Source organism: Pseudophryne corroboree, chromosome 12, assembly GCF_028390025.1.
Source record: "Pseudophryne corroboree isolate aPseCor3 chromosome 12, aPseCor3.hap2, whole genome shotgun sequence".
In the NCBI taxonomy this organism is placed as follows: domain Eukaryota; kingdom Metazoa; phylum Chordata; class Amphibia; order Anura; family Myobatrachidae; genus Pseudophryne; species Pseudophryne corroboree.
Window position 1 is genome coordinate 105,105,817 of NC_086455.1, and position 16,476 is coordinate 105,122,292.

Below are 16,476 nucleotides of genomic sequence, written 5' to 3' on the forward strand. Positions count from 1 at the left end.
TTGACACTTTAACCATGGATGTTGACATTGTGAATGTCGAAAACTATGATCATAGACATGCAGATGGCATGCCTCAGTGACTCCTATACACTAGCAAAGTGTCCATGAAAATGCCTGAATAGGAACATGACATTACTACACAATGGCTTTTGAAAATAGTGTATTTTAGATATGGGGCAATCTTTATTTTATTAGTGACAAGGATCATGCAAAACATGTTTCCAAATCAAAATAATTGTTTTTAATGGTAAAGAAGCGGTGAGCTGCTGTACAAAAAAACCACACCCAGACATAAAATGTGTCTATTTTTATAAATGAACATTATACATACCAGAGGGAGAACAGAGGTTTAAATATCAATAAACACATATAATCCTAAAGTGTGGTGACACCCGGTGCGCACCCCTGATCTCCTGCCGTGGTCGCGGCAAAAAAGTGGGCATGGCCTTATAGTTAGGGGGCGTGGCTTCGCGGGGATCCTGGAATCGTCACTCTGGGGGCGTGCCCAGCATCTCCGGAGATGCTGGGCTTCCCCTAGAGACGTTCTCAGTGCACTGTCGGCTCCTCTTCTATGACAGGAGCCGGGTGCTGTAGCAGAATTTCACACTGCAGCACCTGGCTCCTGTCACTGCGGAGGAGCTGACATTTGGTGTCACCCCCTCCAGGTGTCACACCCGAGTGCGGGCTGCACCCCCCGCACCCGCCTTGTGATGCCACTGTCCTAAAGTTTCCATTTTCAAATAAATATGATGACTTACTGTTTGTAAAGCTGCAGTAAAACCAAACATTTTACTTGGTGACGCCTCCCCCTCCCCCTTCCCCTCCTACAGTCCTGTTACCTGACCCAAGCAGCTCTGTTTACTTGGTACTCTCGGTTCCTATGAATATACTGTATTCAAACTGAGTTTGATTTAGTCACAAAATTATTCCCCCGACTTTGTGTAGGGTGTGTAGGGCCACAGATGCTATCACTGTCTCTGGGCAGGTTTCTGTAGTAGTGTTATAGCTTGCTCATAGTCCTCAATTGCTTCTTTAGCCAGTCCCATTCTTCCTCTGATGTCAGCCCTCAGTTTGTACATAAGGGGATCTCCAGGTTGAAGAATCAAAGCTGTAGAAAGAAAAGAACAATTACAAAACGAAGAAAACAACAAAGGCTGACAAAAAGCAAAAAGGAGGATTATTTATAACTAGAGATGAGCGGGTTCGGTTTTACTCGGATTTACCCGAATCTCCTTATTGACTATCGGACGTCATGAAGAGCTGTACTGGATATTGTTTGACACTGACGATTTTCTGCCGGCAGCATACAGATGTGTCCTAACTTTGCTCTCAGCATGACAAATATTGAATAGAGTGCCGCAAGATGGTCACTAAGATAAGGAAACCAGGCTGCTTTAGCGTTTGGCGAAGCAGTGGTGTTTTTTTTGCATAAGGAATACAGGTAGTCAGACAGCAGGTGGCACTTTTCTTAGGCTCTACCACTCCTGCATGCCGCCTGACATCCCAAGTAGTACACTTATATTTAGGCGTATTATTGTATGCTGCTGATGTCTAGCACAGGGTGAGTTGGACAGAAAAATTGTGTAATTCCAAAAATACTGCACTCCCAAAAAATAGTCCATCTCCTATATAATAGCCCAGATCTGTGAATCTGTGCCTGTGTGTATAATGCTGGGCGTGGCTAGGAGCTCTCATTGGGTTAGCAGCAGGTCTATCACACTCAGTCCACAGCTGAGTGGGCGAGAAACGCCCTCCCACACAGGTTACATCCAATGGGAGGCTTTGCCCTTTGGCTGCTGTGTGTTCCCAGAGCAGGATTAACAATGGGGCTGATGGAGCTGCAGCTACAGGTCCACACCCCAAAATAGGCCCACTGCATCTGCAGCAACATACCCTCCAACAATTTACACATAAAAATCCCTACAAATTTGAAAAGGGGCGTGGCCACGGGTAAAGTGGCGTAGCTACGCCCCTTTACCTATACTTTCAAAGGAAGTTTGGAGAGCCAAAAATTGGTGCAGACCATAAAAAAAATAAGAATTTACTTACCGATAATTCTATTTCTCGGAGTCCGTAGTGGATGCTGGGGTTCCTGAAAGGACCATGGGGAATAGCGGCTCCGCAGGAGACAGGGCACAAAAAGTAAAGCTTTACGATCAGGTGGTGTGTACTGGCTCCTCCCCCTATGACCCTCCTCCAAGCCTCAGTTAGGTACTGTGCCCGGACGAGCGTACACAATAAGGAAGGATTTTGAATCCCGGGTAAGACTCATACCAGCCACACCAATCACACTGTACAACCTGTGATCTGAACCCAGTTAACAGTATGATAACAGCGGAGCCTCTGAAAAGATGGCTCACAACAATAATAACCCGATTTTTGTAACTATGTACAAGTATTGCAGACAATCCGCACTTGGGATGGGCGCCCAGCATCCACTACGGACTCCGAGAAATAGAATTATCGGTAAGTAAATTCTTATTTTCTCTATCGTCCTAGTGGATGCTGGGGTTCCTGAAAGGACCATGGGGATAATACCAAAGCTCCCAAACGGGCGGGAGAGTGCGGATGACTCTGCAGCACCGAATGAGAGAACTCCAGGTCCTCCTTAGCCAGGGTATCAAATTTGTAGGATTTTACAAACGTGTTTGCCCCTGACTAAATAACCGCTCGGCAAAGTTGTAAAGCCGAGACCCCTCGGGCAGCCGCCCAAGATGAGCCCACCTTCCTTGTGGAATGGGCATTTACATATTTTGGCTGTGGCAGGCCTGCCACAGAATGTGCAAGCTGAATTGTATTACACATCCAACTAGCAATAGTCTGCTTAGAAGCAAGAGCACCCAGTTTGTTGGGTGCATACAGGATAACAGCAAGTCAGTTTTCCTGACTCCAGCCGTCCTGGAACATATTTTCAGGGCCCTGACAACATCTAGCAACTTGGAGTCCTCCAAGTCCCTAGTAGATGCAAGGCACCACAATAAGCTGGTTCAGGTGAAACACTGACACCACCTTAGGGAGAGAACTGGGAACGAGTCCGCAGCTCTGCCCTGTCCGAATGGACAAACAGATATGGGCTTTTTTGAGAAAAAACCACCAATTTGACACTCGCCTGGTCCAGGCCAGGGCCAAGAGCATGGTCACTTTTCATGTGAGATGCTTCAAATCCACAGATTTGACTGGTTTTAAACCAATGTGATTTGAGGAATCCCAGAACTACGTTGAGATCCCACAGTGCCACTGGAGGCACAAAAGGGGGTTGTATATGCAATACTCCCTTGACAAACTTCTGGACTTCAGGAACTGAAGCCAATTCTTTCTGGAAGAAAATCGACAGGGCCGAAATTTGAACCTTAATGGACCCCAATTTGAGGCCCATAGACACTCCTGTTTGCAGGAAATGCAGGAAACGACCGAGTTGAAATTTCTTTGTGGGGCCTTCCTGGCCTCACACCACGCAACATATTTTCGCCACATGTGGTGATAATGTTGTGCGGTCACCTCCTTTCTGGCTTTGACCAGGGTAGGAATGACCTCTTCCGGAATGCCTTTTTCCCTTAGGATCCGGCGTTCCACCGCCATGCCGACAAACGCAGCTGCGGTAAGTCTTGGAACAGACATGGTACTTGCTGAAGCAAGTCCCTTCTTAGCGGCAGAGGCCATAAGACCTCTGTAAGCATCTCTTGAAGTTCCGGGTACCAAGTCCTTCTTGGCCAATCCGGAGCCATGAGTATAGTTCTTACTCCTCTACGTCTTATAATTCTCAGCACCTTAGGTATGAGAAGCAGAGGAGGGAACACATACACCGACTGGTACACCCACGGTGTTACCAGAACGTCCACAGCTATTGCCTGAGGGTCTCTTGACCTGGCGCAATACCTGTCCCGTTTTTTGTTCAGACGGGACGCCATCATGTCCACCTTTGGTATTTCCCAACGGTTTACAATCATGTGGAAAAAACTTCCCGATGAAGTTTCCACTCTCCCGGGTGGAGGTCGTGCCTGCTGAGGAAGTCTGCTTCCCAGTTTCCATTCCCGGGATGAAACACTGCTGACAGTGCTATCACATGATTTTCCGCCCAGCGAAAAGTCCTTGCAGTTTTTGCCATTGCCCTCCTGCTTCTTGTGTCGCCCTGTCTGTTTACGTGGGCGACTGCCGTGATGTTTTTCCCACTGGATCAATACCGGCTGACCTTGAAGCAGAGGTCTTGCTAAGCTTAGAGCATTATAAATTTACCCTTAGCTCCAGTATATTTATGTGGAGAAAAGTCTCCAGACTTGATCACACTCCCTGGAAATTTTTTCCTTGTGTGACTGCTCCCCAGCCTCTCGGGCTGGGCTCCGTGGTCACCAGCATCCAATCCTGAATGCCGAATCTGCGGCCCTCTAGAAGATGAGCACTCTATAACCACCACAGGAGAGACACCCTTGTCCTTGGATATAGGGTTATCCGCTGATGCATCTGAAGATGCGATCCGGACCATTTGTCCAGCAGATCCCACTGAAAAGTTCTTGCGTGAAATCTGCCGAATGGAATTGCTTCTTAGGAAGCCACCATTTTTACCAGGACCCTTGTGCAATGATGCACTGTTTTTAGGAGGTTCCTGACTAGCTCGGATAACTCCCTGGCTTTCTCTTCCGGGAGAAACACCTTTTTCTGGACTGTGTCCAGAATCATCCCTAGGCACAGCAGACGTGTCGTCGGGATCTTTTGGAATATTTAGAATCCACCCGTGCTGTTGTAGCAGTATCCGAGATAGTGCTACTCCGACCTCCAACTGTTCCCTGGACTATGCCCTTATCAGGAGATCGTCCAAGTAAGGGATAATTAAGACGCCTTTTCTTCGAAGAAGAATCATCATTTCGGCCATTACCTTGGTAAAGACCCGGGGTGCCGTGGACAATCCAAACGGCAGCGTCTGAAACTGATAGTGACAGTTCTGCACCACGAACCTGAGGTACCCTTAGTGAGAAGGGCAAATTTGGGACATAGAGGTAAGCATCCCTGATGTCCCGGGACACTATATAGTCCCCTTCTTCCTGGTTCGTTATCACTGCTCTGAGTGACTCCATCTTGATTTGAACCTTTGTAAGTGTTCAAAAAATTTTTTTAGAATAAGTCTCACCTAGCCTTCTGGCTTCAGTACCACAATATAGTGTGGAATAATACCCCTTTTCTTGTAGTAGGAGGGGTAATTTAATTATCACCTGCTGGGAATACAGCTTGTGAATTTTTTCCCATACTGCCTCCTTGTCGGAGGGAGACCTTGGTAAAGCAGACTTCAGGAGCCTGCGAAGGGGAAACGTCTCGACATTCCAATCTGTGCCCCTGGGATACTACTTGTAGGATCCAGGGGTCCTGTACAGTCTCAGCGCCATGCTGAGAACTTGTCAGAAGCGGTGGAACGCTTCTGTTCCTGGGAATGGGCTGCCTGCTGCAGTCTTCTTCCCTTTCCTCTATCCCTGGGCAGATATGATCTTATAGGGACGAAAGGACTGAGGCTGAAAAGACGGTGTCTTTTTCTGCAGAGATGTGACTTAGGGTAAAAACGGTGGATTTTCCAGCAGTTGCCGTGGCCACCAGGTCCGATGGACCGACCCCAAATAACTCCTCTTCCTTTATACGGCAATACACCTTTGTGCCGTTTGGAATCTGCATCACCTGACCACTGTCGTGTCCATAACATCTTCTGGCAGATATGGACATCGCATTTACTCTTGATGCCAGAGTGCAAATATCCCTCTGTGCATCTCGCATATATAGAAATGCATCCTTTAAATGCTCTATAGTCAATAAAATACTGTCCCTGTCAAGGGTATCAATATTTTTAGTCAGGGAATCCGACCAAGCCACCCCAGCTCTGCACATCCAGGCTGAGGCGATCGCTGGTCGCAGTATAACACCAGTATGTGTGTATATACTTTTTATGATATTTTCCAGCCTCCTGTCAGCTGGTCCTTGAGGACGGCCCTATCTATAGACGGTACCGCCACTTGTTTTGATAAGCGTGTGAGCGCCTTATCCACCCTAAGGGGTGTTTCCCAACGCGCCCTAACTTCTGGCGGGAAAGGGTATACCGCCCATAATTTTCTATCGGGGGGAACCCACGCATCATCACACACTTTATTTAATTTATCTGATTCAGGAAAAACTACGGTAGTTTTTTCACATCCCACATAATACCCTCTTTTGTGGTACTTGTAGTATCAGAAATATGTAACACCTCCTTCATTGCCTTTAACGTGTGGCCCTAATAAGGAATACGTTTGTTTATTCACCGTCGACACTGGATTCAGTGTCCCTGTCTGTGTCTGTGTCGACCGACTAAAGTAAACGGGCGTTTTAAAACCCCTGACTGTGTTTTTGAGACGTCTGGACCGGTACTAATTGTTTGTCGGCCGTCTCATGTCGTCAACCGACCTTGCAGCGTGTTGACATTATCACGTAATTCCCTAAATAAGCCATCCATTCCGGTGTCGACTCCCTAGAGAGTGACATCACCATTACAGGCAATTGCTCCGCCTCCTCACCAACATCGTCCTCATACATGTCGACACACACGTACCGACACACAGCACACACACAGGGAATGCTCTGATAGAGGACAGGACCCACTAGCCCTTTGGAGAGACAGAGGGAGAGTTTGCCAGCACACACCAAAAACGCTATAATTATATAGGGACAACCTTATATAAGTGTTTTCCCTTATAGCATCTTTTTTATATATTTCTAACGCCAAATTAGTGCCCCCCCTCTCTGTTTTAACCCTGTTTCTGTAGTGCAGTGCAGGGGAGAGCCTGGGAGCCTTCCCTCCAGCCTTTCTGTGAGGGAAAATGGCGCTGTGTGCTGAGGAGATAGGCCCCGCCCCTTTTTCGGCGGCCTCGTCTCCCGCTCTTAACGGATTCTGGCAGGGGTTAAATATCTCCATATAGCCTCCGGAGGCTATATGTGAGGTATTTTTAGCCAAAATAGGTTTTCATTTGCCTCCCAGGGCGCCCCCCTCCCAGCGCCCTGCACCCTCAGTGACTGCCGTGTGAAGTGTGCTGAGAGGAAAATGGCGCACAGCTGCAGTGCTGTGCGCTACCTTTAGAAGACTGAGGAGTCTTCTGCCGCCGATTCTGGACCTCTTCTTACTTCAGCATCTGCAAGGGGGCCGGCGGCAAGGCTCCGGTGACCATCCAGGCTGTACCTGTGATCGTCCCTCTGGAGCTGATGTCCAGTAGCCAAGAAGCCAATCCATCCTGCACGCAGGTGAGTTCACTTCTTCTCCCCTAAGTCCCTCGTTGCAGTGATCCTGTTGCCAGCAGGACTCACTGTAAAATAAAAAACCTAAGCTAAACTTTTCTAAGCAGCTCTTTAGGAGAGCCACCTAGATTGCACCCTTCTCGGCCGGGCACAAAATCTAACTGAGGCTTGGAGGAGGGTCATAGGGGGAGGAGCCAGTACACACCACCTGATCGTAAAGCTTTACTTTTTGTGCCCTGTCTCCTGCGGAGCCGCTATTCCCCATGGTCCTTTCAGGAACCCCAGCATCCACTAGGACGATAGAGAAAAGGTACTGTACCTGCCAAAACGGTACAGTTGGAGGGTATGCCCCTGCATCTGCAGCAAGTCTCTGCGCTGTAGATAGGGGGGGGGAAATCCTTTCACTGCAGCATCCTATGTCCTGCTGCCAGTCCGCCTGCCCCCTCCGGCATCAACAATCCCCACTCCCTAGCCACGGTGCAGATGGAACAAAAGCTGCTGCGGCACCAGCATAGATGTGTATGAAAGTGGCGCAGCGGAAGGCTTTCATAGCCCTCCCTGCGCCGCATGCTCTCTGAGTCCCGGAGCCTCCTTTGCACGTGATGTCACAGAAGTGCCACCCCGTCACAGCTGTGCCCAGATCCTCAGACTCCACAACACAGCACCTGGGTTGCCTGGAAGCCCCGAGATGGCTAATGTAATGGATAGAGTGGGTGATATCGCGGAGGGTAATGTCTGGACGCTGAATCAATGTAAAAGGTGACAGTGCTATGCAGTGCAGTGGGTGTGCAGTGTCAGTGACACTGTACAGCACTCACCTTTTACTATGATTCAGCCAGACAGTCAGTTCTGCCAGCCAGTCACTATTGTTTGTGCCGGTGTCCCAACGCACCGCATTACAGGGAAGTAGAAGCACTAAATAAACTACAGCTCCCAGCAGCCATTAGCGCCGAAGCATTCTGGAGCTAAGGGCTGCTGGGAGCTGTAGTTTATGCAGTGCATCTTCTTCCCTGCAATGCGGTGCATTGGGACACCGGCGCTAACAATACTGACTGGCTGCTGTGCGAGTCTCCGGGAGAGCCACTGACAAAGGGAGGACAGCAGCTTAGCTGCTTCCAGGAGGAGAAGCATTACCCGCCCCTCCCCCAATTGCAGTACCTCGGGTCCCATCTTGCGGCACCCCCCCCCCCCTCCACCACCTGCTGTGGCTCGAAGCCCCCTCCCCCAACCCGCAGCACCCCCACACCCGCCCCTCCCCCACCAGCGACACCAACACACCAAAGCCTCCCCCACCAGCGGCACCCCCACAAACCGCCCCTCACCCACCTGCGTCTCCCCTGGACCCCATCCGCGTCTCCCCCACACCCACCACTGTCCCAACCACAGCACCTACTAGGTGATTCATCAGGCCCTGCGTGCGCTGTTCACGCCGTTGCAAGGGGCTAAGACCCCTTAACCATCACACGCCCTCTGTCCGTCCAATATTTAACCACTCACACAATTATGATTGGAGGTAATACTCCATATAATAAAAATATTGCACGCCACAAGGGCATGAAAGGGTTAAGGCGTAGCTCCTTATGATGGTGTGAAGAGCGCCCGCAGGGCGCGATGAATCACCTAGTATAATATATACGTGTAATCACGTGTCAATTATTGTGTATTGTCTTTGGCCTTTGCATACACTTATACTGGCCCGCAGTCAAGTCTAAAGAAATGCACATAATATATGCACTATACTGTATACCAAAATGTCAATTATCTCTGGATTTTGGATTTGTGTATTTACTAAACCTAGTATTCGATATGAATTTGTGGAAGGACCCTCTTTTGTGTTATGTGCAGTATTGTTAATATATCCCCTTTTTTTTCTTGTCGCTTGTTCGACTACCAGGCCAGTGGAAAAGAGTAGATTTAAGAAAAAAACGAGTTTTATGGTAAGAACTTACCTTTGTTAAAACTCTTTCTGTGAGGTACACTGGGCTCCACAAGGACTGGACAATGGGGTGTAGAATAGGATCTTGAACCGAGGCACCAACAGGCTCAAAGCTTTGACTGTTCCCAGAATGCACAGCGTCGCCTCCTATATCACCCCGCCTCCCAGCACAGGAGCTCAGTTTTTAGTTAACCAGCCCAATGCAGTAGCAGGAAAAGAGACGACAACAGTTAGTAGCCACATACACCACACTCTCACGACAAGAGAAGTGTCAGCGGCTAATGCCATATCAACCCAAAGAAGCTAAGTGCGTCAGGGTGGGCGCCTTGTGGAGCCCAGTGTACCTCGCAGAAAGAGTTTTAACAAAGGTAAGTTCTTACCATAAAACTCGTTTTCTGCTGCGGGGTACACTGGGTTCCACAAGGATTGTACAATGGGGATGTCCTAAAGCAGTTCCTTATGGGAGGGGACGCACTGTAGCGGGCACAAGAACCCGGCGTCCAAAGGAAGCATCCTGGGAAGCGGCAGTATCGAAGGCATAGAACCTTATGAACGTGTTCCCGGAAGACCACGTAGCCGCCTTGCACAATTGTTCAAGGGTCGCACCACTTGGGCCGCCCAAGAAGGTCCAACAGACCGAGTAGAGTGGGCCTTAATGTGAACGGGAGCAGAGAGACCAGCCTTCACATAAGCATGTGCAATCACCATTCTAATCCATCTGGCCAGGGTCGGCTTGTGAGCAGGCCAGCCACGTTTGTGAATTACAAACAAAACAAACAGAGAATCAGATTTGCGGATAGAAGCAGTTCTCTTCACATAGATACGGAGAGCCCGTACCACATCCAAACACCGCTCTTTGGGAGACAAATCAGGAGAGACAAAGGCCAAAACCACAATCTCCTGATTAAGGTGAAACGAAGAAACCACCTTAGGTAAATATCCGGGACGAGTCTTAAGAACGGTGAAAAATCAGATATGGGGAACTACAAGACAAGGCACCCAGATCCGACACTCTTCTAGCAGAGGCAATAGCCAGCAAGAACACCACCTTAAGGGAAAGCCACTTAAGGTCAGCTGAACCCAGGGGTTCAAATGGAGGCTCCTGCAACGCCTCCAAAACCACCGACAAGTCCCAAGGAGCCACAGGCGGGACATAGGGAGGTTGGATACGCAACACACCATGAGTGAAAGTATGAACATCAGGCAAAGTCGCAATTTTTCTCTGAAACCACACCGACAAGGCAGAAATATGAACCTTTAGGGAGGCCAGACAGAGGCCCAACTCTAGGCCTTGCAGAAAAGCCAAAAGCTTGGCTGTACTAAACTTGGAAGAGTCATAATGGTTAGATGGTTAGTAAAGTAGGAATGCCAGACCCTATGGTAAATCCGAGCAGAAGCCGGTTTCCGGGCCCGCAACACAGTTTTTACGACCTCTTCAGAAAAACCCTTAGCCCTCAAGACGGAAGCTTCAAGAGCCACGCCGTCAAAGACAGCCGGGCTTGGTCCTGGTAGACACAGGGGCCCTGAACGAGGAGGTCTGGGCGTTGTGGAAGTAGAATTGGACGCTCTGACCCTGCAGGTCTGAGAACCAGTGCTTTCTGGGCCACGCTGGAGCTATGAGAAGCAGATTTCCTTTTTCTTGCTTGAACTTCCGAATTACCCTGGGCAGGAGTGACACCGGAGGGAACATACGGCAGCCGAAACCTCCACGGCACCGCCAGCGCATCCACGAATGCTGCTTGAGGATCCCTTGTCCTTGCTCCGAAGACCGGAACCTTGTGATTGTGTCGAGACGCCATCAGATCCACGTCTGGAAGACCCCACTTTTCCACGAGGAGTTGAAACACTTCTGGATGGAGGCCCCACTCGCCGGCATGCACGTCCTGACGACTGAGAAAGTCCGCTTCCCAATTCAGGACTCCCAGAATGAATATTGCCGATATGGCCGGTAGATGGCGTTCCGCCCAACGTAGAATCCGTGAGACTTCCTTCATTGCCAAACGGCTTTGAGTGCCGCCTTGATGATTTATGTAAGCCACTGTGGTGGCGTTGTCCGACTGTACTTGAACAGGACGGTTCTGAATTAAATGCTGGGCCAGGTTCAACGCATTGAAGACCGCCCACAATTCCAGAATGTTGATCGAGAGGAGAGATTCCTCCTTGGTCCACCGACCCTGAAGGGAGTGTTGCTCTAGCACTGCGCACCAACCTCTTAGACTGGCATCTGTCGTCAACAGGACCCAGTTGGATATCCAGAAGGGACGACCCTTGCACAATTGTTGGTCCCGGAGCCACCAGTGTAGCGACAGACGGACCACCGGAGTCAAAAAGATCATTTGAGAACTGATCCGGTGAGGCAGGCCGTCCCACTTGGCTAGAATCAGCCTCTGGAGGGGGCGAGAATGGAATTGAGCATACTCCACCATGTCGAATGCTGATACCATTAGGCCCAGCACCTGCATTGCCGAATGTATCGACACTTGCGGACGAGAAAGGAAGCAACGAATCCTGTTCTGAATCTTCAGGACTTTCTCCTGAGACAATAACAACCTCTGGTTGTGAGTGTCCAACAACACTCCCAGGTGCACCATGCTCTGAGCAGGGACCAGGGAGGATTTCTTCCAGTTGATGAGCCACCCGTGGGCTTGTAGAAACCGGACCGTGATATCAAGATGACGCAGGAGAAGATCTGGGGAATTTGCCAGGATTAACAAGTCATCCAGATACGGCAGTATCCTGACCCCTTGACGGCGGAGTACCACCACCATCACCGCCATAACTTTGGTGAAGACTCACGGAGCCGTTGTTAAACCAAAAGGTAACGTCCGAAACTGATAATGTACGTTGCCAATAGCGAACCTCAGGTATTGTTGATGTGACACTGCTATAGGAATATGCAGGTAAGCATCCTGTATGTCCAGGGAGACCATGTAGTCCCCTGGTTCCAAGGCCAGAACTATAGAGTGATGGGTTTCCATACGGAACTTGAAAACCTTTACAAACCTGTTCAATGCCTTGAGGTTGAGAATGGGCCGGGAGGACCCATTCGGTTTCGGGACTAGAAACAGCGGAGAATAGTACCCCCGGCCCATCTGAGCAAGAGGCACCTGTACGACGACTCCTGTATCCAGGAGGGTCTGTACCACCGAGTGTAGAGTGTTTGCCTTTGTCTGGTCCAGAGAGACGTTTGTCTGGCAAAATCGATGAGGGGGTCGGTATTTGAAGGCTATGGCGTTACCTCGAGTGACGACTTCCCGTATCCAGGCATCTGAAGTGGTCTTCAACCATTCCTGGGTATACCCTAGAAGCCGGCCCCCCACCCTGGGATCCCCCAGAGGGAGGCCCACCCCGTCATGCGGCAGGCTTATCGGTCTTGGCAGCTGGCTGACGGGCAGCCCATGCTATTTTGGGCTTTGGCTTACCAGGTTTGGAAGTGCGGGCCTGCTTATGGTACGCCTGACCTTTTGCTTTACCTGAAGGACAAAAGGGGCGAAAGGACGTACCTTTAGCCTTCGACACAGAAGGAGCGGTATTAGGCAGACAGGCAGTTTTGGCAGTAGCCAAGTCAGCCACAATCTTATTTAAGTCCTCCCCAAACAGAATATCTCCCTTGAAAGGGAGTACCTCCAGGGTTTTTCTAGAGTCCAGATCCACAGACCAGGATCTCAGCCACAATATCCGGCGAGCCAGGACTGACGTAATAGAGGCCTTGGCTGCTAGGATACCGGCATCAGAAGCCTCCTCTTTAATATATCGAAAAGCTGTGACAATATATGACAAGCATTGTCTAGCATGGTCAGAAGAGATTTCAGCTTCTAACTCCAAGGCCCATGCTTCAATAGCCTCTGCAGCCCATGTAGCTGCAATAGTGGGCCTTTGTGCAGCACCCGTGAGGGTGTAAATCGCTTTCAAACAACCCTCCACACGTTTATCCGTAGGCTCTTTTAGAGACGTGACGGTAGTGACAGGTAGAGCTGAGGAAACCACCATCCTAGCCACATGTGAGTCCACTGGCGGAGGCGTTTCCCAATTATTAGACAGCTCTGGCGCGAGGTGATAGCGAGCCAGCATTTTCTTTTGAGGCACAAACTTCGTACCCGGGTTTTCCCAGGGTTCCTGACGTATATCCACTAGGTGGGGAGGTCAGAGTGAGGTAACACTTGCTTAACCACCTTCTGACGCTTGAACCTATCTGGTTTCTTAGGAGGGACGGATGGCTCGGGATCATCCGTAATCTGCAGAATTAACTTAATAGCCTCCAAAAGATCAGGAACATCCACATGTGAACTACCCTCCCCATCAGCCGTATCTGAGTCAGAGCCTGAGGGGTCAGTATATGTGCCGTCTTCATCAGACGAGGTGTCAGTGACAGCAGTGGATTGTGAGGAGAGAAGCGCTCGCTTAGAGGACCTCTTGGACTCAGGCGAACGTTGGTCAGACTTTTTAGTAGTCAAGGACTGGTTCAACTTCTTTAATTGAGCAGATAAATCGTCCGCCCACGGCGGGTTAGCTGCAGGGACCACATACGGTTGTACCGGCATTGGGGGTCCCATAGGGGGAGTTAGTTTATGAATTAGCGTATGCAGAAGCATGGAAAAAGCGGCCCACGGTGGGTCAGTATGTGCCTCCGTTGCCACAGTCCCACGGGGGGCAAGGAGCCCCCAGAACCAGAGCCCACAGCTGCTATATTCTCCTCATATGGCCCCGTGGCGTCAGCAACACCGGCAGTGTGTTCAGCCCCAGAACCGTTACCCTCAGAAGCAGACATGATATAACTTGCAGTATGAGGTTAACACAGTACAATTATCAGCAGCACTATACCTCTAAACCCAAACCCCTGCACAGTGTAGTCAGCACTAGCAGAGATAAAGGAGAGATATGGTGACTAAATCACAGAGAAAAATACGTAATACAGTATATCTTTGTGAAAATCCTATATTAGATAACACCTGACGCACCAAGCCCCCTCATGTTATGGAATATAGGGATAGCAGGTTGAGTGAAAGACACGAAATGGACACCACTCAGCTATCAAATGCACACACAGAAAGTCACAGTTTGTACAATGCAAAGGTTATTACTGACAATAATACTGCACTGGACTAGCTTACACAGCTATATAACAATAGATACACTTGCTAGAAATGGCGCCCTGGGGCTGGGGGAGGGGCTTCAGGTCTAAGCCTTATCCCCTCTGCTGGCAAAACCAGAATTGGTTTAGAGAGAAAACCTGACCTGTCCCATGCCCTGGTGATCTAGTGGGATCGCCTGCACTGCCACAGTGTCCACCGCCAGCGCGCGCAGCCCGCCTCCCACTCAGAATCGCGGGACCCACTTACCACCTCCCGTAGCGCGGCCACGCGATCCTGGAGAGCCCCACACGTGTGTCTAACGTGAAGAAAACCGGAGCCTCCGCTGTAGGTACCCGGCAACCAGGGCTCGGGAGTGTACAGCTGGGGAGAGCTGGAGCTGCAGCAGTGAATGTCACAAGACATTTACCACTGCTGCTGCCCTTGAAGCCTGGAGCAGCCCCTCTGTTCAGTGCCTGCTTACTGCAGCACCAACTTACAAAACTGAGCTCCTGTGCAGGGAGGCGGGGTGATATAGGAGGCGGCACTGTGCATTCTGGGAACAGTTAAAGCTTTGAGCCTGTTGGTGCCTCGGATCAAGATCCTATTCTACACCCCATTGTCCAATCCTTGTGGAGCCCAGTGTACCCCGCAGCAGAAAAAACATTACAAATTGATACGTCTGTCCAAAAGTATTGGCGGACCAGGTCCCGGAAGATTCAACTCCACCTCCACACTCAAATTTGCCATTGTGACAGGGTGTAAGTAGCCATCATCACTATCAGTGTAAACATGCGCCGACCCTATCCTTCCTTCATCTGAAATCACGAAGACTGAGCAATATGTAGTAATCTGATGGGAATTCCACTACTGATAGTATTATAAATGTTTCCAAACTCCTCCATTACAGTCCAGGTTTTAAGGATATCTATGCTTGAGCGCATGTCACTTAATTATTACCTCAGTCAATTTGATTTGGGCTCAAGCACCCTTAAAACCTGGACTGTAATGGTTGAGTTTAGGAACTTCTGATCTAGGAACTTCACTCTTATTATTTGCTTTTTTTTTTTTTTTTTTGTAACAAATCTGATAACATTTAGTTCAAACCAGTGAACTTCAACCCACAACTATTCCCAACAGGTCATGATTTTAGCAGGTAGGATAATTACTGGCCCATCAAAATAGATTAAGTCACCCATGCCTTTTTAAAGAAATCCACAAAACATGACCTGTTGATCAGGGTCATCTTAATGTCTAGGCACACTGTGAAGCTGTTCAGGGCCCCACAATTCTAGGTGCCTTCAAGTAGGGGCAAGTAGTGGTCACACAATCAGAGTGATGTGCCTCATCACCCTGATTGTGTGACCACTACTTGCCTCTACCTGCCTCTCAGCCTGCAGCCAGACAGTGAATGGCTGTCAGCATGCTGATTGGTGGATGGCTGGAGCTATCCATCAATCAAAATACTGACAGCCATTGACTGTATGGTAGCATGTGGATTGGTGGCACAGGACTGCAGAAGAGCATGTTATCATTTTTTGCATTGCTTTGCCCAGGTTTTTGCATTGCTTTGCCCATTTTTTGCATTGCTTTGCCTATATTGCTGTTAAGATGGCCCTGCTGTTGGCAGTACTTGAGGACTGGAGTTGAGAACCCCTGACCCTACTTAACAGTCAGAAAGAACACTCTGGCTTCAATTTAATAAAAATAAACATACCTTGAGATATGTCATTGTCAGCCTGCTGATACTGCTGTAGGGTGTTATGTAAACTGGCACGATTGAAGTAAGCAGCAGAGGACACCGGGCAGAGATCTATGACTCTGTGGAAATCCAAAAGTGCTCCTTGTACGTCTTTTAAAAGCATATTTGAGATACCTCGGTTCAGGACAGCAGATTCATTCCTAGGATCCAATTCTATGGCTTGTGAGTAGTATTCTCTAGCCTGCAAAATATACAGAATAAATCTTTGACTTGGATTAACATCCTTAATAAGATGAGAATGAGCGACTAAATTGCTGATAAATAATTTCAATGATGGAGAAGAAAGTCTAAAATAAAAAAGAATAATTGAATTGTGTAGCCAAACTCTATCTATTAAATCCAATATAGCTGAGTGGCAAAACAAAATGTATGGTAAAATATGAACAGTTGTCAGGAATTGTGTATGTAAATTATGCACACGTGGGAGTCATTACATATGCTACTGCTGTAACACTGATGACATACAT

General features: G+C 49.0%; 1 protein-coding gene across 1 annotated transcript in view; it reads right to left on the minus strand.

Annotated features, from left to right (window-relative positions):
• Positions 1–288: 288 nt before the first annotated feature.
• The window catches only part of TTC6 (tetratricopeptide repeat domain 6), a 660,756-nt gene continuing 644,568 nt past the window's right edge, over positions 289–16,476 (minus strand). Inside the window, exons 31-32 of the mRNA XM_063947843.1 lie at positions 15,965–16,190; positions 289–1,108 (exon numbers count right to left, since the gene is read on the minus strand). Coding sequence (XP_063803913.1) covers positions 969–1,108; positions 15,965–16,190 — 366 coding nt within the window. The 3' untranslated portion in view covers positions 289–968. The remainder of the gene's footprint in view (positions 1,109–15,964; positions 16,191–16,476) is intronic.